Source organism: Adiantum capillus-veneris, chromosome 24 (assembly GCF_014529385.1).
Source record: "Adiantum capillus-veneris isolate H3 chromosome 24, ASM1452938v2, whole genome shotgun sequence".
Classification (NCBI taxonomy): Eukaryota; Viridiplantae; Streptophyta; class Polypodiopsida; order Polypodiales; family Pteridaceae; genus Adiantum; species Adiantum capillus-veneris.
In genome coordinates this window covers 9,603,733-9,628,423 of record NC_140954.1, presented here as the reverse complement: position 1 = coordinate 9,628,423, position 24,691 = coordinate 9,603,733, and the positions used below count along the sequence as shown (strand labels likewise).

The 24,691-nt window shown below is 44.3% G+C and overlaps 1 protein-coding gene across 4 annotated transcripts in view; it reads right to left on the bottom strand.

Annotated features, from left to right (window-relative positions):
• Positions 1-1,124: 1,124 nt before the first annotated feature.
• Positions 1,125-24,691, bottom strand: part of LOC147425920 (histone deacetylase 19-like) — a 35,835-nt gene continuing 12,268 nt past the window's right edge. For 2 of the 4 annotated variants that reach the window (XM_086499186.1, XM_086499187.1), the window contains 3 exons: positions 10,270-10,405; positions 9,835-9,897; positions 1,125-1,562 (listed from right to left, as the gene is read on the bottom strand). In XM_086499186.1, coding sequence (XP_086355312.1) covers positions 1,317-1,562; positions 9,835-9,897; positions 10,270-10,405 — 445 coding nt within the window. In that variant the 3' untranslated portion in view covers positions 1,125-1,316. The remainder of the gene's footprint in view (positions 1,563-9,834; positions 9,898-10,269; positions 10,406-24,691) is intronic. The other 2 variants (XM_086499188.1, XM_086499189.1) reach the window with 2 other exon arrangements.

Here is a 24,691-nt window from a genome sequence, read left to right as displayed (position 1 = left end):
ATAGATTATGGATTATGTGGACGGCTCGTCGTGCTCGCATCTTGGACTCTGTCTCACCTCAACATCTACCTCATCAGAGTTGTTACATACTCTTTCCAACCAGTGGCATGCATCGACAGGCTCCTCCAAGGCAGCACATCGGCATAGATACTCTTTTCTTCGGCTATGGGTGCGGTCTCACTATGTTTTTAGTCTAAATCAGGGACACATTGCATGGCATTAGCCACCTTGGTGGTTCATACTACATTCTTTTTATATGCCACCTTGATGTATAGCTAGCATTCATATTGTACTCTTCTAATTTGGACTTACTCTGGGAAATACATTGGCATCTCTAAAGGCCTCTTATACAAAATATATAGCTCCCAATTTCAGAGAGAGAGAGAGCAGGAGAGAAATCTTTTCCCACCAACTTGCTCGAACACACCAACACAAGACACTTTACCACTAGGCACTAAAGACCACCATTCTATTTCCAAAGCTGGTGATTAGATTTGACGTACATCTTCCCTTCTTAAGGTATTTTTTCTCACATATAAAGGGTAAATTTTTCACGAATCTGGCATTAGACTGGCTTGTCTAAAAATTGCTTTTCCAGAAGGGAAAATAGGGTACTTGCCAATGGAAGGGGGGGGAGTACTTTAAGTTGCCCATCTAATTTAGAGACAGACACATGATATAACACTGAAAATGGGAAAGAAGTATGTAAAATATAAGTGTCATCATGTATCTCCATAAGTGTAGCCAAGAATGTTTTGACTTACACAAAAGCTTGTAAACAGAAATTCTACCATAAATGCAGACGCATAGCCTTGTATTCTTCACCAAACATGTTGCACCATTACAAAAATTGACTTGTAGATAATCCATCATTAGAAGGGGAAAATGAAATTGTGCCCTTCCATAGGGAAGGGTACTATTTCCCGGTGCCTGTCATTTGAACGAATAGAGGGCTTTTCAAATCCTAACAATGTCCAGAGCCCTCCCAATAAACAAATCATGACAAAAACCTTACAACATTTTTACCACAAATTTGAAAAACTTAACTGCCAGAACAAAACAAAACCAGGAACAGATTTAACATACAGAACATCTGCTTTTCAGAAAAAGAATCACATACCGCGGGAGAAAATTGGTTAATTTCTAAACCTTTGGAACTCAATAATGTACAAGCATTGGTCTTATCCAATGGAAAGTGTGTGTTAGAAATGTTGCCAGACTAAAGGCAGTCACAAAATGATGGTTTGGTAAGTTACATCTAGATACAGTGAGCTTCTCCAAACTAGCTCACAAAGCAAGGTTTGAAGCTGGCCGCTTCAAGACTGCCCACATGTGATAGATTCATTGCAGATGAGTGAGGACGAGATTGATGGCTGAGCTTCTTCAAGAGTAGACACAATTGTGATATTCTTTGCAGCCGAGCCCTCAACCAAAACCGTTGCTTTTGAGCCTAGGCCCTGAGAGCTTTCTGCTGCTGCTACCACCGAAGCATACCCCGAACTATTTTCTACTGGACCGGGATATACTGTTTGATATAATGCTTTATATGCTGCCTCAGAATCCTGTACACACTCTCTCTCTCTCTCTCTCTCTCTCTCTCTCTCTCTCTCTCTCTCTCTCTCTCTCTCTCTCTCTCTCTCTCTGCTTTTAACCCTTTGCATTACATAAAATCAACTATAACAAGAGATATGGGATAAATCCTGAAAGATACACAATATCTGGCTTGCGATAAGCCTACACAAATCTGCCCAAAAAACTCTCTCTCTCTCTCTCTCTCTCTCTCTCTCTCTCTCTCTCTCTCTCTCTCTCTCTCTCTCTCTCTCTGTGTGTATGTGTGTGTGTGTGTGTGTGTGTGTGTGTGTGTGTGTAGGAAAAGTGGCTCTATACTGTGTACAAAAGAGACCTTTGGAGATGCTCAAAGGCCTATCAGCCAAAGGACCTTGAATTAAAAGAGATTCCTCGCGGGAAATCTCTCTAAATGTCATGTACAAGCATCCAATGCTTTCTTGAGGCTCCCCTAGCAAATAAACGATCCGAACGCTTGCACCTAACCCTCATCAAGCTGTCCAAACCTGTCCATGGCTGTAATTGCAGGTTTTTGACCCAATTTCGCCAGCATAACAACTCAGCTATCCCTGTAGGTCAAAACTAATGTCAAGGACACTTTCCCTTGCGATATGGAAGCTTTCCAGTGAGCTGCAGGTCAATTTCAGCATGCTGTAATTTTTTGTTTTGCCACTGTTAGGTGCCTACTACCCTGTACACGCATCCCAAGGCCTTCCCGAGACTCCCCTGGCACTTCCCTACAGTTTAGATGCGAAACCCTAAACCTGCACAAAAACACAGCAGGCTGTAATTTTCTGTTTTGGACCATTTCGAGCGGAGCAAGCACGCTTACGTGTGTCTCAAGTGCTCCCGCAAGCAATGGGACAATTCCCATTCAAATCAGACGAGTTTTCACACGAGAAAACTCTTCATTTTCGCATTACTTCGTGATGGAACTGTGCATCCCTGAAGAGGATTAGCAATTAGCAAATCCAGTTCCTGTACAGAAGGCTCTTGCCTTGGCAAACCCGCATAAAACCCCCAGAACTGTGCATGGTCATCTGAGAAGCCCAACTAGAGGGGCATTACTATATGTGCAAAGGGGAGAGAGAGATGCACGAGAGCAAATCGTCGCGCTACATAAGAGCAAGGGAGAAGGCAAGCTTTCCATATAAGTTGTGAGCACCTGCACCCACTACTCACACACACTGTAGCACTCTAATGGGCTGAAATCAGCCCCCTTTCTTGAAATGGGCGCCCCCTCTTCATGCAGACAGGGAAGCTGCTCAGGAGCCGCCATGTGTCCAGTTTGCCCCTTTTGAGTTAATTTCCTAGTACCCACCAGCTTATAAGTGTCGCGAGGGGCCTAAATGCCTTTCAGCTGAGCCTAGACACCCTTTTACTGCTCGGATTCTAGTGCCGATTGGCCCGACCAACTCGTGGTGACCTGTCGTTCCAGACTGCAGGTGAAACTCTCGGCCGTCGGCCGTTTCACACTCGCCATACAATTTCCGGCCATTTGCAACTTCAAAAAGAGGGTCCCAAAAATTAAACAAAAATCATCGGAAAGAAACCAACAACTCAAGTTAGCAATTGCCACATCCTCGTGACAGAAAATCTGAAAATCTGCCCAGTACAACCGAAATCAGCTCCAAATGAGTGAAATACGCAAAAAAAACAGTAAACCATCTCTTTTCGTCACGGAAATTTAGTACCAAATATTCGCACATATCACCGATCCGATACAAGAACACACCTGGCTCTGATACCATGTCAAAGGTGCATTGGAAAAGGGTGAATCCAGTGATGAATTGTCACGTGCACATCTAACCCTATGTGGATGTGGACAAGCTAACTCCTATTTCTAGGGTTTAGAACAGCTTAGGTAGTGTTCTGGCACCCTTGTGAGCCTGTACGCAGTATGTGCATGTCGAGACACTTTAGATTAGTTGCATACACTCTGATTGCACATGAGCATAGCCAGTGTCTGCTATGTGTAGGCATTGGGGAGTATTCCCATACACTTGCATTAGTACCCAACCTAGGTTTTTATCTGCATGTGAATCACCTCTTATTAGTAGTTCATCAACATATTAATAGGTGACATTTTTGCACCGTTTTAGAAATCGTGGGATTTTTAGGAAGCATTGCCCTACCCAGCTTGTATCCCATATATAAGTGACCCTAGGGGTCACTTCTCCACAATAAGTAACTACCTCAGTACCAGCACCAATATCCGTAGTACCTCAGCACCTCTAGCATTTTTGCTAGCAGTTTTGCCATCCGCACCCATGGCGTTTTTCCATCAGCACATTCAGCCCACCAACGTTTTCAGCCATCAATAGCAGATTGCATCGCCGTCAGTTTTCAGCCCATCGTACCAGATTAGCCAGCGTTTCAATTTTCGCCGAAGTACCAGATCTGCCTAGCGTTTTCAGTTTCAGCCCTCGGATCAGCCAGCTTTTTTCAGTTTTCAGCCTATCGCAGCCACCGGCAATAGCAAATCAACCCATAGCCTCGTCGCCATTGCAAATCGTAGCCAGAATCCCTAGCGTTTTTGCATTTTCAGCCCTTAGCCTCGCAGATCCAAGCACCTACAGCAAGATCCCATCAGCATCTTAGCATCTATAACCATTGTATCAGCATTTGTGCAATCTAAAGCAAATACCTCTCTAGCGATAGAGAGGGGGGGCCCTTGGAGGGGGGTTTGGGACCCCATCTGGTGTTACTCCTCTCTCTCTCTCTATCACTCACACCACTTTCTCTCACAATATCATTCTCTTTCTCTCTCTAGTCTTTGCATATCTCTCATGAAGTAAAAGGAAGTCTCTCAATCATTAAAAGAAACCTTGAGTATGCATTGAGCACTAATTTTGAGCACACACCATCAATCACTTTCGCTACACATAACATGAACTTATCTACAACCGCGAGCAAACCTCCTCTCCGGAACGAGCAACCAATAGATCTCGGATCTATCGCGATGGATCTCTTGTACTCAAGAACCACCACCGTACAGGCACGGGAACACTCTGCAAGCAATCACACACCGAAAAGGGTGTGCACAAACCGGGAATAGGGAACGCTAGCAAGAGGGAGGAGGATCGCAAGGGAAAAACACCAGAGAGAGAGAGAGAGAGAGAGAGAGAGAGAGAGAGAGAGAGGTGGTGGAGAGAGAAAACACTAGAGAGAGAAAGTTGTGTGCACACGCTGCAAGCAATAACACACCGAAAAGGGTCTGCACAAGCCGCGAATAGGAAACGCTAGCAAGAGGGAAGAGGATCGCAAGGGAAAAACGCCAGAGAGAGAGATCGATGGTGGACAGAGAAAACGCTAGAGAGGAAAAGTGGTCGCACACACTCCAAAATGCTAGCAAGCTGAAAACATGAGAGAGAGAGAGAGAGAGAGAGAGAGAGAGAGAGAGAGAGAGTGCTCAAACGTTGAATCTCTACACTACACAACATGCCAAAAGTACAAGGGGGTGGGTTGCATATATAGACAATTCCGAGAATTACACTACCTACTGCAAAACCCCATGATCCTAATAAATGGCTAAAAATGCTAATAAATATGTAAACTCGTTGAGTGTGACCTAACACGCATATTTAGTAGCTGAACTGTAGAACACTCGAGAATGACCCCGAGAAGCCCTAGGAAGGTCTGACTGTCACCAGCGTGTGACTACTATCTATCCTTTTTGTTGATTTCTTTCTTATTATCTATTTACTTTCACTTTTTGGAAACACCCCTCGGGAAATCTAACTGCCCTGCATTGCATAGCTAGTGTGGAACTGTCCAGAGGGAGTCCAGGCCTGAGGGCAAGAGAGCACTAAGGTTGGACAAGGACTATGGTTAGCCAAGTGGGGTCATTGACTAGCCAAAGTGGAATCCTTTGCTACAGAGGCTACATTTCAGTTCTGGATGTGGCCGCAGTGTACAAAGAGGGTCGGATGACCTAGAAAGATACAATGGCAGCATCTCCTAAAATTTAGAGAACTGCTATTTTGGGACATGAAAATGTCTTCGCGTCATTACGTGCAGTTTGACATGGGGATCATTTTGTTACTCTGTGGCCGAGTCAACAGAGGCTGCAGGTGAGATATTTTTAGACCCGAGGGTCTAAAGCGGGAAAATGCACAAATGAGTGACACTTGGCACTCTGAGGCCAGTTTACTACTTATAGAGAAGGCAAAAACGTGATTTGTAGCTGGGAGGCTCATTTTGCAAGTCTCTGTCACAGGTTAAGAGCTATGGAGTGCTTGCTTTCCCTCTTATGCACAGTGCGGTGCCAGGAGTGATGCCCTGCACGCTACGCACTGCCCTCTCTCTCCCCTTTGGCAGTATGTTATGCCCCTCTAGTGGGCTCTTCATTTGACCAATGTACAGTTGTGTGGGTTCATGCGCGATTGCCGAGGCAAGAGCCTCTTGCACAGGTACTGGATTAGCTAGCGGCTAATCCCCCCGCAGGTACAGGTGAATTCGGAGAGGTTTCACGCCAGAAATCTCGTCCGATTCAAAGGGCAAGTAGCCCTACAGGTGCAGGAGCTCGAGGACTTGCTACGGATGCGACCGGCACGCGAAACGGAGCCCGAAACAGTAAATTACAGCGTGCTGTGTATTTTTGCAGGTTTAGGGTTTTGGCCCTAAACGGACCCTAATACCCCCAGGAGGTTCGGGGACGCAAGGGGACCGCTGTACAGGTGATCTGGCGCATTTTCGGGGCTGAAAACAGAGAATTCAACGTGCTGCAGATTCTCGCCAGGTTTTGCAAAGTGCCCGTATGCGTCGGGAAAGTCATCCAATGCGTGGGAATACTGACCGTGAAGGGTTCTAGTACAGTTATGCTGCCGAAATCGGGCTGGAACAATGGAAATTCAGCCGAGTTTGTGCGGGGCAGCTTGTAGGGAACCACAGCGTTTATTCCCTCTTTTGAACAATAAAGAAATACCGAAAGGGGCGCCTAAGTTAGGGGCCAATCTGGTGTCCGTCTACTCATACAGGTGCAATCTAGCAGCCTGTATCCCTCTCCCCTTTGTTGTGTCTTGAAAGTACAGGTAAAATAGACGACTAATAATGGGTGAAAGCTAAATCAAGGTTTAAAGTAAAGTCTACCGCCCTTTTTGGATTGAACAGGCCGGTTTCACTGACCCCGAGAAACCCTTATCGAGTGAGCAACATCGTGGAGTGTATCGCCAAGAACAGGTACGTCTACCTCAGATACAGCTAAGCATAGCCACAAAACAGCCCCCACTCCCTAATCTGCTCCTAGGAGATACTGGAGCCACCACCGAGCACGAATCTAAACTCTTAACACTCACCTCCCAGCAAATGTACTTTGTGATCATCAATAAAGAAAGAAGTACCGAAATCATTGGAGGCATTACTTGCTTGGAGCATATTTCGCAGTGTTTATGGATCATCAGAGTTTGAAGTATTTCTTGTCCCGGAAACAGCTTCAGAAACAGCTTTTAGATAAGCAGATGAGATGGACAAACACATTGTCACAGTTCCATTTCGAGATTGTATACCTCATTAGAAAGAAGAATACACTAGTAGATACGTTGTCTCGCAAGCCATAGATATTTGCTATCACGGCAGTGCAACATCATAATTTTGAGGAATCCGCTACAGACAAAAAATTTGCAGACGTCTTTGACAGGGTACATGTCACAAATGTGATGACATGGCATACTCACCCTAAGAGAGGATGGCCAACGAGGACATCAAATGAACCAGACATTAACCAAGGGCTGACATGGCAATTTTTACGGAGGTAATGCTGACATGGTGGATCCCACGTTTTGCGCCACAAAACACGGAGAATTGTACGGACATCCAACCAAAATTCCAAGCACCTTCTTTTTTGTGGCGTCGAACTTAGGGGACTCTTGTAGCTATGATAGAATGCCCTCGGGGAGGCTATGGAAAATCAGCTTAGAAGCTATTATAAAGCACACCCCCCGGCAATTGTACTTTGCGATCATCGATCAAGAAAGAGGTACGGGAAAGGGGCACTAGACTTTGGGGCCATTGCATCTGGAAGCCAAACTCTGCCGCTTCATGTCGACTCTCTCTCTCTCTCTCTCTCTCTCTCTCTCTCTCTCTCTCTCTCTCTCTCTCTCTCTCTCTCTCTCTCTCTCTCTCTGTGTGTGTGTGTGTGTGTGTGTGTGTGTGTGTGTGAAAGTTGGGCTTTGACCCTTTGCATTACATAAAATCAACCATAGGTCCATATACAAGAAAATGGGGAAAACACCGAAAGGTGTACAAGGAAATCATGGGAGAAAATCCCAAAACAATCACGTAATCTTCAAGTTGTTGAGGAGGTAGCTCTCCAAGTAAACCCTCAGAGAAACAATCAGCTTAAGCTTGCATAAAGTCTTGTCATTCCTTCTCTAGGTCTAGCATATTCGACGTTTTATTGTCATTTAGCTCATTCAAGTAGATTGAGTAAACAAAAAGACTGAATTTCATTAATTTTGAAACGATCGAAGCCGATACAAGTGGGACAGACTCGCCCTTTAATTTTACATCAAGAATTATATTTTCTACCCTTCTCGTACTTCAACGTTGCCTTTCTTTCCCTATAATCAACCACGACGCAGTTCTTGTGCTACCAACGGATTCCCAAAAGGATGTCACACCCTTCCAAAGGCATGATGTAAAAGTCATCGCGCCCTACATACCCCTAACAATGCAACCCAAGTTTGCCTATGACATGTGTAATGGCAACTTCCCATCTTGGTGCTGCTAGAACTACTTTGGAGATGAATTGCTTCGTTATTTTTAGACATAATTGCCTTTTTTGCGGGATAATTTATAACAAATTACATGCTAAGCACTCAAAAACAGATCTCAATCGTCAAAAAGGAATAAAGACTCGAAAATCTTGAACAATTCAACCAAAATAGATACAAGGGTTTTTTGGGAATTTTTGAAATTTGAGGGGTATTTCAAGGATTTCCACAAATTAGAGGGGTATTTTGGTAATTTTCCCATATTTTGGTAATTAGAGGGGGGGGGAGAGAGAGAGAGAGAGAGAGAGAGAGAGAGAGAGAGAGAGAGAGAGAGAGAGAGAGAGAGACGGCAATTCAATAACTCCAGAGGCAGAATGGAACAAGATGACCAATATGTGCACTGGGACTGCCCTAATATAGTCGTTCGGGCAAAACCTCTACCTCTAAAAATACAAAACACAAAAAATCCACAAAACTGGGAATAATAAAATGGGCAAAATGTCTGGTGCAAACCCTATATGTGCCTACACCCCCTACTAGAAGAGTGAGAGGGTAACCAACCCACAACCAAGGGCATGAGTGCACGTGAGAAAAGCCATAAAGCAAGAGTAAAAGCATATGAAAGGTGAAAAAGCTCTGAACATATGTGGCTGTAGGAAGCCTACACAAATCTGCCCAAAAGCTTTCTCCGCCTCTCCTCTAACGGTGTGGCGAAACCATAGAGACCGGTTCTAGCTACCGAAATGATATAAGGTATCGATTGAAACCACCTCCTGTGGCAGCTCATAGAAGCAAAGGGACTGAAAGACCCGTGTGCTGAACCAAAATCATCCGCCTCCATTCCATCATCTCTGGATGTGGTACTCCCAAACAAGAAGCAGATCTCCGGCACAACCAAATTGTAAGAGAGGAAGGAGGAACCCACTCGTCCTCCATCACAAAAGCCTGTACACCAGTGGCAAAAACTCATGAAGAAGCCTCACCTAGGATCTGAAGGCCGGGGGGGGGGGGGGGGGGGGGGGGGGGGGGGGACCCATGCCAAGCAATGCCCTCACACTCAAAGACCGCTTGTGCTGGTGGGGTTGCGCGCGGTGCTGCTGGCAGTTGCACAGGCCATCTCCACCGTAGGCAAAACATTATTCAGCTTCTTAAACTATCATGTCTACTTTACAACATGTTCCCAAACCATATTTCAGCTTCTTAACGATCTTATGAGCGTCACCGTGAAACATTCTGGCCTAAAAGCGTTGAAACACACTAGGAAATGTTACAAATCTAAGGTAAAAGCACAGTGAAACCGAAACTTTCACAGATGAATTTGAAAGGCCCTAAAACCAGAAACTATGGTAGCTATTCTTAATGAAACGGCATGTGTCTCACTTCATGAGCAATACATTTCAAGGCTCGAAATGTTTCACCTGTTCGGACCCCCCAAAATGTAGATCATGGTGACCATGATCTGATTCCTATCTACTTCACAGCATAAAAGTAAACAAGAAGTTTGGAACCATAAATGTGACAAAATAGAGGTCAATATGTCACATGTGAGAAGTACCTCCTTTTCGTGAATTTCGCTAGGATTCTCGATAGCTTGTCCCCCCTCCTTGCTATCTTCATCCTGCATAATCACAATCATTTAAACACTGTTTGTAAACAAAACGGTTGTAGGATGGCTAATCAAAATTGCAAGCAACTACACACATGGATCCCCCCTACCCAAATACATCTTACCAGATTGAATTAAATGCTCACTGCTCCTACATGTGTTTGTAGAAGCATCTCATCTAGAAAGCATGTCCCATCATCCTGACATGCACCTATGTATTTGTTGGAAGAGAATGGGAAAGGGAAGGAGGGAACTTGGGGGGGGGGGGGGGGGGGGGGGGGGGGGGAGTGTTTTGAGAGAGAGAACATTAACTTCTCCTAGAGAGAGAAGAGAGAGGGAGGATTGAGGCCACTAATAGCTAAAATGTCAACATGAAAAACCTACGCATAAAGGCACACATACAACCCAGTAGCTGTGGCTAAGAGCAGGAGGAAACGAAACCGGTCTATGAGATGTTGATACGTTTTCTTCGTGCTTCATGCGCTTTGTTACTTGATCAATGAGAGATGTACTGGGCCTCCTGACAATGTGGAAGTTGAAACCAATTAGCTAATTTAAATGTGTAGCAAAAGGTAGATGGACTCTTTTCACACATAAAAAGCAAAACTGAAGCAATTAATTGAAATAACACAAACATACATCAAAATATTTGAAGTCTAGGCATCCAAATAGCTAAAAGTAAAGGAGCTGTATATAAAACTTCACACAAAGGTTCAAAGATTTAAAAACCTGTACCTCACCAACATTTGTATGGAACAGCTATGTTCATGTGCTTTGTTCAGCTTGTTTATTCCACTTACCAACATTCCCTATGGTACATGCAGCATGCCTAGACATTTTCGATGGCAAACATGCTTAAAGAAGATCTCAGACCCCCCCCCCCCCCCCCCCCCCAGTGCTTGTGTGACCGAACACAGTTGTTCGCGTCTTTCAGACAAATCAGAAGTTTCCTTATTCGAAACCGTTAACTCAATTCCGCCTTCTCAACCTGGAGAAGAATAATCCTCCTAGAAATCAATCTAAGTATCTGTACTTGCGCAAAATCTTGCGCATATGGTCTTGAGGGTATTAAACCTCTTGTATCCTCCCGCATAGGGAATGTCCAGATCATAGAGCATTATTCTAATGTGAGAATGTCTTCCTTTGGCAAACAGAGTTTGCCATCTCACAAGAGAAAGTTCTTGTTATGGGCCTTTGCTCAAGGTAGGCCAACTGTTCCGATCCGAAGATCCCTTGTGCACGGCCGCAATCCACTTCCTGAAAGGAAGTTGACTCATCTCATTCTGGTTAGCAAAAAAAAAATTACTAGTAGTCGACTCACTTCGACAATAAGTTCTACATATTTATGCATTATCGATGTACCCATAATGCTCATGTTGTGTCAGAGCTTTGATGAACTGGGGAGATTTCCTTCTTTTCATAAGATTCTCACAGCAAACACGTTCCCATCTGTCACGAGGACCTAGCAACTGCTAATCTTACTTGTTGGTTTCTTTCCGATAATTTTCGTTTAATTTTTGAGACCCACTTTTTGAAGTTGTAAAAGGTCGGACATTGTATGGCCAGGCTACTTAATCTACTAGTATTCCACTACTAAGAGGGAAGCACTGGGAATGGTATTCAGTGCCACAAAGTTCAGACATTATTTAATGGGGAAACTGTTTCACTTCTGCGTGGATCACCAGGCACTCCTTTTTCTAACAACAAAGTGATTATTCAAGGAAGGTTGATTAGGTAGATGATATTTTTAATGGAATTTGAGTTCAAAATCTTCCATAAGCCAGGGAAAACCCACTGTGGTGCTGATTTTCTTTCAAGAAGCACAGAAGTGTGAATCGATAGTTTCACCCGCAGACGGGAAGTTGGTCGGCACTTGAATTCCAGTAGTAAAAGGGTGTCTAGGCTCAGTTCAAAGTCATCTAGGTCCCCTCGCCGCACTTAATTAGTTGGTGGATACTAGGAAACTAACTCAAATGAGGCACAGTGCCAAGGTGGGGTCACCCAGAGAAAATCACCTGAGAACTGGGCTACATTGCATTTTTAGACATGGTCCCAATGGTGAAAGATGGTCACATGACCAATGAGAGTCCAATGGAAGCATCTCCTAAAATTTAGGGAACTTCTATTTTGGGCTATGAAATTTGTTCGCGTCATTAGCTCCAGAATGACAAGAGGAACATTTTATTACTCTACTACAAAGTCAACTGAGCAATCGGTTGAGATTTTTAGACCAAAAGGTCCAAAGCGGGAAATTAATGCATGAGTGCCACTTGGCACATTTTTGGGCATTTTCCAACTTAAGAGAGAGAGAGAGAGAGCAGCGTTAAAATAAAACGTGGGCTGCATTTTTCAGCCGCATGGTGGATTGTTGCAAGTATCAAAGCTATTGTGTGCAAACTTTCCCTCTCATGTACACTGTAGTGCAAGAAGTGATGTCCTGCACACTCTACACTGCTCTCTCTCCCCCCTACGTGCAGTAACGTGATGCCCCTTCATTTGACCTATATACAGTTGTGTGGTCTTATGCTTCTGTGCCGAGGCAAGAGCCTCTTTGAGCAAGAAGAGGAGTAGCTAACTGCTACTCCAAAAGCAAGCGCCGGTGAGGGTGATAACCTCACCTTACAGGTGCATTTTCAACAATGGTTATGCGCTGTTTTTGGACTGTTTTGCAGCCATATGGATGCCAGAAGCATTAGGAACGGTGTCCCACTGTTAGAGGACAGTTCCGAGACTGTTTAAGGCTGAAAACAAGGTAAAAACCAGTAAATACAGCGAGCTGTAATTGCTGTTTTTGGGCTGAAAACAGAGGGTTTATGTCTTTGGAATCGAGTTCCAGCAGGAGGATTTGTTCAGAGCGAGCTGCCAAAATTTTGCCAGAACAAGTGTGATCTAGTCGGATACACGTGAAGATCCCCAGGATTCTAGTTTTGTAACTATAAAGAAATACTGAAAGGGGCGCCAGGTTTTGGGGCCTACAGGTTGTCGGTGTCTGCTCGGAGCATTCTAGCTTCCGAACCGTGTGTGCTTTGAAGTGTTAATTCCCATTACCGGTTCCTTCTGCAAGGTTTCTCTGTGTGTTAAAGCTTAAAGTAAAGTTTCGGGTGAAAGCCAAAGTCTACCGCCCTACGGGCCGGTTTCATGGTTCTATTGCCCGTGTGAGTTGCCTTGACTGCTGTGGCACTGGTGGCGCTTACAAAAACTCCATAAACCTTGGGTTTTGCACCAGTCGGGAAAACACGTTCACAACGGAAACTAACTGAGTCCTAAATGCATCATCTTCAAGTTGCCCAGTCATAAAGCCCTGCGCTGGTTGAGCATTCACATCAACAAGAGGTACACACAGGCGTGGCCGTGAACTCTTGCCAACCTCAAACACCATAGGAATTTCCTGCCTGTCCTTCGAAGAGGAGCCCTCTTCCATAATGCCCTTCCCTTTGTCGGCCATAGTGTAATTCCGCGTTCCTGTACTCTATGTCTTCACCAAACCAATCAAGGCTCACTTCTTGAGGAAAAAGTGATTTATGTCCCTATTGTATCTGCTTCGGCTATCACTTTTGTAATTAAAAATCATCTTTCTGCGTACTTGATTTTTGCATGTGATGTTTCAGATAATTGTTAGTCAAATTTATACGTGTGAGATAAAGAAAGGTCATCATTTTTGCGAGAGTTTAATGACTGTTTTTCTAATTCAGCCGTCACAATTGTCGTCGGAGAGGTCTAAGGACCATACGATAGATTTGGTGTCAGGGTGCCCACCGAACAGACCTCCCTACAAGGTTAGGCGGCTTAGCAAAAAGAGATTATGGGCCAGGTTGAGAAGCTTTTAGAGAAGGGGCTGATTCAACCTAGTTCTTCACCTTTTTGCTCCCCAGTGCTTATAGTGCAAAAGAAGGATGGCTCTTGGCGCATGTGTATTGATTACCGTGCGTTGAATAAGAATACCATTTCCTATCCCAAGGATTGATGATATTCTTGACCGTTTGAATGGTGCTGCAATTTTCAGCAGGATAGACCTTAAGAGTGGATACCATCAGATTCGTATAAGGCCAGAGGATGTGCACAAGACTGTGTTTAGGGCGACATTTGGTCTCTATGAGTTTTTAGTGATGCCATTTGGTCTTACAAATGCTCCTGCTACGTTCAATAGAATGATGGACCGGATTTTCCACTCGCATTAGAAATTTGTTGGCACATTCTTTGATGACATGATAGTCTATTCAAAGAATGAAGAGGAGCATAGGCGTCACTTGACCATTGTCTTCGAAGAGTTGCGGAGTCACAGGTTACTTGTCAATCCTAGAAAAGTAAATTCTTTCACTTTCTTGGCCATATAGTGTCAAAGGATGGTGTTCGAATGGATCCCGCAAAGGTTGAAGCTCTTAAGACATGGCTAGACTTGAAGCCTGTGCACGATGTCCGAAGCTTCTTGGGATTGTGCTCATACTATAGAAGGTTTATCAGAAATAATGCAGAGATAGCTTCCCCTCTTCACGCTTTGCAAAAGAAAGAGGTCACTTTCAGATGGACCCAAAAAGAGATTTCAGCTTTTAGTCTCTTAAAGGAAAAGTTGACTTCGGATCCCGTGATTGTTTTATGTGATCTCGGGAATTCATTTGTGGTCAAGTGTGATGCATGTGGCAATAGCATCGGAGCGGTGCTCGTGCAAGATGGACGGGTAGTAGCTTATGAGAGCAGAATCTTGCAAGGGCAAGAAAAGACTATGCAAATCTATGAGAAAGAGTTATTGGTTGTCCTTCATGCGCTCTCTAGCTAGAAGCACTACCTGTCACATGTTGATTCTGTTGTCCGGACAGATCATCAGACCTTGCGATACTTCTTGACACAATCAAAGCTATCTGAAGAGCATATGCGATGGGCAAACATTCTTTCTATGTTCCACTTCCAGATTATGCATGTGGAAGGCAAGAAGAATGTTGTGGTTGATGCGTTATCAAGAAAGCCACAAATTTTAGTTATGTCAATTCCTTATCATCATGAGTTGGATGACATGAAGGAACAGTATGCTACTGATGAAGATTTTACAAGGATTTTTGAACAGTTGCAAGAGGGGCAACATCATGAGCACTACCTCCTCAGAGACGGTTTTATGATGATGCATGGCAGACTTTGTGTTACTAAGCCATTGCGACATAAGGTCATGGTAGAAAGTCATGTCCCACCGTATGCAGGGCATCGTGGTATTGATGCAACAGTTAAAGCGGTAGAGACATTCTTTTATTGGACTAATTTGAGGAGAGATGTGGATGCCTTTGTGCGAGCATGCCTGATTTGCCAAAAGGTTTTGACAGGCAAAAGGCACCAGGGTTGTTAGAGCCACTGTTGATTCCGGATAAGCCATGGGAAAGCATTGCTATGGACTTTATCTTTGATCTTCCAAGAACCCCAACAAGGAATGATGATATATGGACCATTATTTGCAGGTTCAGCAAACACGCCCATTTTATCCCTGTCAAGAAGAAGATAAAATCTTATCAGATGGCACGGTTATTCATGTACAATGTGTTCAAGTACCATGGTATGCCACAATCGATTGTCAGTGATCGTGATCCTCGTATAACAAGTTTATTTTGGAGAGGATTGTTTGAGAACATTGGCACTACGCTCAAGTTCTCGTCTTCGTTTCATCCACAAATTGATGGACAGTCAGAAGAGGCTAATTCTATTGTCTTGGATCTGCTGAAATGCTATGTGTCAGATAATAAGGGCAAGTTGCCTATGCTTGAGTATGCGTACAACAATACGGTGCATTCGTCAATTGGCAAGGCAACTTTGAGATTGTTGAAGGCGGCAAAAAGTTCTTCCCATTTTGCATACAAAGGACAAGATCTTTGAGGCAGATCGATATGTTGAGCACATGGATGAAATGTATAAGAAAATTAAAGTTGCCCTGGAAAAGACTCAGGCCAAACAGAAAAGGATTGTTGATAGTATTCTCACCTGGTGATTGGGTACTTCTGCGATTTGAAAAGGCAAGGTTGACAAAAATGAAGGCAACGAACGGTTGTTTCCGAAGCTCAGCATGCATTACTATGGGCCTTTTCAAGTGCTTGATAAGATCAACGATGTTGCTTACAGACTGAAATTGCCTGACGCTTGGAAGATTCATAATGCGTTTCACGTGAGTCTTCTAAGACCCTTCGTGGGTGATGTGCCAGAAGATATGCTAGATGAAGACCAACCAGAAGTTGAGGAACTTGATGAAATTTTGGTTCCTAAGCAAATTTTGGCACATAAGGAAAGAAAAGTTAAGGGACACGTTGCAAGACGCTATTTGGGGTGAAGTTCAAGAACTATCCACCTATGGATGCAAAGTAGATGGAACAGCACGAACAGAGTCACCAAATGTATTGCAGCTTTACCTTGAGGCCTTTGGGTTACAACCTACCTATGCCCCAACACAATGTGTGCAAAGGAGGGGTAATGATAGAGCTAGCACATCAAATGTGCATATGGATTCAGTGTCATAGAAGTGTCCATCGCTCTTTAAGTGTTAAACATATAATGTTCACTTCTATCATAGATTGAAATGACAAAAGTATGAAGGTCTCATTAAGTCATTTGTATCTATGTCTTATGATATCTCTTGCGGATACATGCGATGATAAAAGAATGCTAACAACACAAGATCATCAATGGCATGTATTTATAGTAAACAATCGAGGACGTTTGCGATTTCAAAGGGAGGTATGTCACGGCGAGGACGTGGCAACTGCTAACCTTAGTTGTTGGTTTCTTTTTTATAATTTTTGTTTAATTTTGAGACCCTCTTTTTGAAGTTGCAAATGGCCGGACATTGTATGGCTAGGGTGAAACGGTAGTTTCACCCGCAGATGGGAAGTTGGTCGGCACTAGAATTCCAGTAGAAGTAAAAGGGTGTCTAGGCTCAGTTCAAAGTCATCTAGGTCCCCTTGCCGCACTTAATTAGTTGGTGGATACTAGGAAACTAACCGCAATGTGGCACAGTGCCAAGGTGGGGTCACCCAGAGAAAATCACCTAAAAACTGGGCTACATTGCATTTTTAGATGCGGTCCAAGTGGTGAAAGATGGTCAGATGACTAGTGAGAGTCCAATGGAAGCATCTCCTTTTTTACTCTGCTGCAAAGTCAACTGAGCAATCGGTTGAGATTTTTAGACCAGAAGGTCCAAAGCGGGGAATTAATATATGAGTGCTACTTTGCACATTTTTGGGCATTTTCAACTTAAGAGAGAGAGAGAGAGAGAGAGAGAGAAGCGTTAAAATAAAACGTGGGCTGCATTTTTCAACCGCATGGTGGATTGTTGCAGGTACCAAAGCTATTGTGTGCAAGCTTTCCCTCTCATGTACAGTGTAGTGCAAGAAGTGATGTCCTGCACACTCTACACTGCTCTCTCTCCCCCCTACGTGCAGTAACGTGATGCCCCACAAGAGGGCTCTTCATTTGACCTATGTACAGTTGTGTGGTCTTATGCTTCTGTGCCGAGGCGAGAGCCTCTTTGAGCAGGAACAGAAGTAGCTAACTGCTACTCCAAAAGCAGGCACCGGTGAGGGTGCATTTTTAGCACTGGTTATGCGCTGTTTTGGACTGTTTTGCAGCCGTATGGATGCCGGAAGCATTGTCCCACTGTTAGAGGATAATTCCGGGACTATTTAAAGCTGAAAACAGGGTAAAAAAACAGAAAATACAGCGAGCTGTAATTGCTGTTTTTAGGCTGCAAACAAAGGGTTTATGTCTTTGGAAGCGAGTTTCAACAGGGGGATTTGTGCAGGGCGAGTTTTGGGGCCATTATGCTGCCGAAATTTTGCCAGAAAAAGTGTGATCTAGTCGGATACAGGTGAAGATCCCCGGAACTCTAGTTTTGTAACTTTACCCTCTAAAGAAATAAAGAAATACCGAAAGGGGCGCCAGTTTTTGTACAGGTTGTCAACGTCTGCTCGGAGCATTCTAGCTTCCGAGCCATGTGTGCTTTGAAGTGTTAATTCCCGTACAGGTTCCTTATGCAAGGTTTCTTTGTATGTTAAAGCTTAAAGTAAAATTTCGGGTGAAAGCAAAAGTCTACCACCCTACGGGCCGGTTTGACCATCCCACTATGGAGATTAGATTCTTTGTACACTGAATTGTACACTTTCAGCTTGTATTGCTAACTCCACCATCCCCTGCAAAGTATCTTGCGAAAATATTTGCATGCTTCTACGAAGTTCGGACAGAAGTCCTTCCTTAAACATCTTCATCCTCTCTCCCTCGGAGAGGTTCAAGAATGGAGCCACCTTGGCAAGAGTAAACCGATACTTGTTCACGCACTCCGTGACTCGCTCGTGCTCCTACTAAGAAAACCAATCCCAATCTTCTTCGATACCTTCCTCAAGGTGTAGAGGAAAAAATATTTCTCAGAAAAGTCAACCTTGAATTGAATCCGAGTCTTGTTTGAATTCCTTGCAGAGCTTTGGTATACCACCAAGTACTTGCAATCCGCCAGAGGTGTTTGGTCACATGCCTCATTTTTTACACTTCTGAGAAATTGCCGTTTGCAAAGGCAACTTCAAACTGTTGAATGAAAGCGGTAGCTTTCGGCACATCTCCCCTTTCGTCAAAAGCATCAAACTTGACTAGAGTGTCCTTAGGTCTAGAGACCTTAATATCCTTCCCAAAATGAGCGGGATTTCTTGGCTATGGTTCTAGAATGGATGTTCATGGATATTCTGAAAGAGGAGTGACGTGAAACAGTGGACAATAAGGAAAATTCTTTCAAATTTCTCAAAATTTCAACAAGTGAATTTGGCTCACTTCTAGGTTCTGAAGGATCTCGAGCATTCCGCTCCTCAGATTCTCTAGGTTCTTGAGCATCGTGCTCTTGTCGCCTTCGCAAAGAATCCCAAGTCTTGTCGACTACTTGAAGATAGAAAAATTTTCCCAACTCTACGGGCTTTTAATGCAGGGCTTAGGGTTTCGCCTGCTTGCTTCTCTCTTTACTTGTCATGGCTTCTTCCCAGTCATCCTCCTTTATGGAGAAAGAGGAGACCATGCTTTGATACCATTGTCACAAACGGGAGCGCATAACAATATAAAATATATACGGATGAATAGAACTTATCACTTAATACTGAAGCCAGAGAATATATATAGAGAGAGAGAGAGAGTGAGAATATCATATCAACACAATAATGGAGACCAGAAGATGGGTTGGTGTCACAGACTGCTGATGTGTCAAGCCACTGAAGAACGGAGCCAACCTTCAGATCCCGGCCGAGGGGCCTAAAGCCTAAGAAGCAGCAGCAGAAGAAGAAGGGACCCCGTCTGATGGGGCCCAGGGGACATTAAGGCATTAAAATAAAGCGGAGCCCACACACACACTCTCAATTGCATGGAGCCATGATGGCGTGGTAGCTGTACAAACAGCCCAGAATTTTCGCTGAAATGCTCACGTGGCAGACAATACGGAATTCCGTGTTTTACACAGCAGGTGCTGACGTCGCAGCTATATGGATTTTCGTAATTTGCGCTCGCAGCTTTTTAGCTTTTGGACCAGATGCTTTTAGAACTTGACGCTTTTCGAGTAATTGCTTTTGAGAGGCCAAGGCTTTTAAATATGAGCCAAGGGCTCATTCGTTGGCATGCTTATGTGTGAAGGTGCAGAGGATGGAGTACCGGCAATGTACTGAGTTCAAGCAATTAAAAGAAATACCGAAAGGGGCGCCAAAGTTTGGGCCCAATGCTCTCTTGGGGTGGAACTCCGTCACTCCCACTCGCGTGTCGTGTATCTCTCTCAATTCACTTGTTATTTGAAGTGCTTAAAGTTGTTCAGTCTATTCTTTTCCATTGCCACCTGGTGCCCGTCCCCGTGACAGATAGTCCCACTCCCCAGTAAAAGTATCTTTATTACTAGGGAGTAGTCTATACAAGCACTTGAACCGAACGTATTACCACACTTATTCTAGAATAAGACCCGATGGTTTCTCGAAGCCTCAGCTTCCTATTCCAGGGCAGCTCACTAGTCCAAGGAAATTTTGTTCCTTATTCCGAATCCTCCAGAACCAAGGTTCTCGCCTCTGGATCTCACCTTCCAAACTCAGGGCATGGCATCTCGGCAACTCTTTTCCGACTCTGTTCCCAAAGTCCTCTTCCTGCAAAAGAACTCTGTTTTCCTAAACGCGAGGTCCTTTCGTGGGAATCTCAACTTCCGGATCATAACTTGAGAGTCTAGTGCTCTCAGATCAGATACGAAACCCTTGGACTGATCTGGCTCTAGTTCCTCAGAGCGCTTTTCTCTTTTCAAATCGGGCCAATCACGGATAGTCTCTATCTTGGCCGGATCCATTTGCACTCCTACTGCTGAGACAATGTGTCCCAAAAAGTGTATCTCTGGTAGGAAAAATTCGCTTTTCTTTGCATTAATCACTAACTTGTGATCTCATAATGCCTGAAAGACCTGAAGCAGATGATCTCTGTGTTCTGCCTCATTCTTGGAGAAAAAAATGATATCGTCAAAGAAAGTGACAACAAATAGCCTATACTCTCGAAAAATCTTGTCCATCATCCGATTAGATGTCACAAGAGCATTGGTTAAGCCAAAAGGCATCACCAAAAACTCAAATAACCCAAAAGTCGTCCGAAAAGCTGTCTTGTAGACGTCTCCCGGCGCGATTCTGATCTGATGATATCCACTCTTCAAATTAATCCTGCTAAAGCACGAGGATCCCTGTAATCTGTCGAGTATATCATCGATCCTAGGAATCGGAAATCTGTTCTTGATGGTGATTTTGTTGAGAGCTCTATAATCGATACACATTCTCCAAGATCCGTCTTTCTTCAAAACCAACAACACTGGAGAGCAATACGGTGAAGTACTAAGCTGGACAAGACCCTTTTCCAAAAGGTCTTTCACTTGGTTCATAATCTCTTCATTCTGTGCTCGGCTCACATGGTAAGGTGGCCGGGTCGGTGGTGTGCTTCCAGGTATCAGATCAATGGTATGATCTTCAGGACGAGCAGGTGGTAACTCGCCTGGTAGGCCCTCTGAGAAGCAATCGGCGTGAGAGTGGAGAAAATCTTGGCGTTCTTTATCAAGTTTAGACATATTTGTCCTCTCCTTATTCCTCAATTCTTTCATAAAGATAGAGTAAACAAACAGACTGGATTTCATTAATTTAGAAATGGTCGAAGCCGATACAATAGGGACAGACTCGCCCTTCAGTTTAATGTCAAGTACAATGGTTCTGCCCTTCTCTGTAGTCAATGCCGCTTTCCTCGCCCGATAATCGACCACGGCGTTGTTCTTGTGGTACCAGGGAATCCCTAAGAGAACATCACAACCTTCCAAAGGCATTATGAAAAAGTCCTCATGCCCCAAATACCCCTGACAATGCAACCGAAGTTTGCCAATGACAGGTGTAATGGCTACGTCCCTGCCGGGTGCCGCTGGAACTGCCTCCGCAAGTGGTCCCATCCGATCGGGAGTGATATCGAGCCACGCCGCCAATTCCGGTGAAATGAAGTTGGCCTTGGCTCCTCCATCAAAGAAGATCAGGGCCTCTTGGTCTTTTACTTTGCCCCAAGCTCGGCAAAGTTCTGTACTCTCGTCCATGGTGTTGGGATCGGTATCCACACAATCTGGAACCAGTCCTGTTTTCATCTTGCCTTTTCTTCCACGTTCCTCAGTTGCTCTCGAACTCTCAGGCCTTTCGTCGTCCTTGTCAATCTGTCCTTTCTGTGCCTTTTTAGGGCACTTCGCGGAGATATGTCCATGTTCCCCGCATCCAAAGCACTTCCCCTCCCTGATGAAGTGAGCTCTCTCCTGAGGAGTAAGCTTGGGTCGTGCATCCTTCTTTTCTAGGTTACTCTTTCTCTTTCTACTTTCATTCGCTAAAGTCTGTTCGGCTCATTGTGTCATGACCTCATCGGTGGGGTAGGTCAAACTGCCAGAGTGAATGGCAAAACCCCGCTTCGCATGACTCATCAACTCCTGAATAGAAGCTGACTTTTGATCCAAACAGTGATCTCGGATGTCTGTAGGTACACCTAAGGTAAACCGCTCAATCTGTTCTTTGAACGAGATCTTCTTGAATGAAGAGGCGGGTAGAAAAGAGCTCCAGAATCTCTCGCAATAAGCGTCCACTGTATCTCTCTTGGTCATCCAAAGATGGTTCCAAGCAGCTCGTATATCGCGTTCATACTCTTGAGTCAACCAAGAAGAAATAAAAAGCTTCTTAAATTTCAGCCATTTAACTGGCGCAGTCTTGTTTAAAAGAAGCGTAGACCACCAAGTTCGAGCATTCCCCTTAAAATAAGAGGCAGCTCTCCGAATCTTGGGAGTGCTCTGAGTAGCGTCCTCCCACGAAAGCGATGTCAAACTGTTGTATAAAAGACAAAGCTTTCGAAGCATCTTTATATCCTGAAAAAGTGTCAAATTTAATTGACTATCCACTTTCCTTAAACTCTCGGACTTTCTTGCTCTTGTCTTCCAGAAAGTCATACTGGTTGGCTTCATCAGAATTCTTCTTGTTCGCATAAAAGTTGCCATCATCAGAGTCTGAACTGTCTATAGACGAGTCCTTTGTAGAACTGTCACTCACTGGGCGAGATTTACACTTCTTTGCCTTTTTCTTGCCCTTTCCGAAGCGTTGTTTCTTGCTTCGCTTTTTGCCTTTTCTGTCTTCTTCGCTCGAATCTGAAGAGCTAGAAGAACTGTCAGAAGAAGAAGAAGAAGAAGAAGAAGAACTGGGTACTCCTTCAAATCGAACACGCTTCTTCTGTTTCTTTGCATTATCAAATGTCGACTGACGACCCAAATAACCCGGGACGTCAGTGCCTTTCTTCTGCTTTTTGCCGTGCTTTTTAGCTTTGTTCTGCGCGTCAAAAAGCCGAGCAATCTGTGCATCACCCACCTCTTCTAATTCCTTCTCTGAATATGTCTTGTGAGCAGAAGGTTTCTTGAGAGCGGGTTTCGGGGGTGGTGTTGTGGTTTTCTGCCACTGCTCGTGCACTTCTTGAAAAGAAATCTCGCTCATACATTTTGCCATCTTCGGGTCCTTGGCAAAATTGAGCATCATCTTTGTTGCATCGCCGATCAATTGACGACGCTTCATCTCTCGTTACTCCGCCTGAGTAGGCCGAGGCGGGCCATACTCTCTGCCAGAATCTTCGTTGTGATCCCTACCCGCATCTCCGGATGCAGAGGGAGTTGACTGATCCTTGCGTGAAGCCATAGGTGCCGCGGAAAAAAATTTTGGGGATCGAATTTCCCGTAGAAGAGAAATCGGTCGTGCTCTGATACCACTGTAACAGACTTGGATACTCCCAAGTCAAGAATCAATAGCGACAGCACCAAATAACCACTTCAAAACAATTCACAGTTCACAATAGATTTGCATTGGCCCAGTGGAGTTCCGTGCCTGGAGATATTGGCCCCAAAAACTGGCGCCTCTTTCAGTATTTCTTCTTGTATTAATCAGTTCAAAGTACAAGAGTGGTTGGGTCTCACTCTCAGACTCTACGTCCAGATGCTCTGCAGAGTGGGTGCCCAAGTCACTTAGTTATTTTACAAGGGATGCCAAAAGCAGAGCCCCAAAAGCTTCAAATCAAAAGCCTACAAAATAAAGCAGAGTTTCTTTCTCTCTCACAAGCTCTCTGGAGCTTCAAAAGAAAAGCAAGAGATTCTCTCTCTGATAATTTGCGTAGAGAAAAAGCAGCCTTCCGTAAATCACGCCGCAAAAAGCGGATCCTGCCGTACGGTGCCACGTCATCCTGTCTCCGCAAATTCCGGGATTCAGCCATGCTGCCATTAGGGTTAGGGTTAGGGTTTTTGCAGTTCTAGGGTTAGGGTTTCCAAAAATTAGGGTTTTAGCAGCAGCTAGGGTTAGGGTTTCTAGAATGCTTTCGGCCAGCCAGGTCATCACTTTGTGACACTGATCTTCCACGGGTGTCTTGATGCACTAAAATTACATACCCAGGAAATCTCATCCAATTAGGAATATTCAGTGGTTGGCACATAACACAAATGCTCACATATGCATGTTACAAGACATAGAACAAACACTCCTCCCAGGTCCGAGCCGAGAGATATTTAACGACTCCCTCATCACTCCTCCCGCATAACCTTAAAAGGTCCGGGCCGGGAGATATAGGGGCCTTTTACAACCAAACGCTCCCCAGACCGCAGCCTGCGTCGTTTGGAGGTGCTGAGAGTAACCACTACTCAGACTTCTTAATACTCCTCTCGCATAACCATCCAGGTTCGGGCCGAGAGAAACAACAATAATATTTTTCAAGCATACAACCAAATGCTCCCCAGACATCCCATCTGCGTTGTTCGGAGGTTCAAACAATACCAAAACAACATTTCTCACTACTCCACCCGGGAGTAAAATCACCAATCATTGAAACCAGTATTAAAACCAGAGTCAAACATTTCAAATCAGCACCAAGACAAGTTCAAAACAGATACCATCCATTTCAAACAAATTTTCAAACAATACTTTCTAGCTATGAAGAAAAACAAGTAGAGAGTTCATTCGAGGTTTTGTTCGGACAACCGAACTTTGAGGCAATTGGCTTGTCCTTCTGCATCACGATGATGGTTCGGTTCCGAACCTGGAGTCGCATCATCGTTGTCGTGCCAAGGCATGCCCAAGAGAACGTCGCAATTGCCCAACTTCCTAATGTGGAAATCAGCTTTTCCATGATAATCTTGGATAGTCACTGGAAGAGCACCAATGAGCGGTACCACTTTCTGAGTTTGCCCCATGGCTAGCTCAGCTTCAATTTCTCCACCCTTTGCATCATAATCAAAGTGCATCTGCTTTAAGAATTC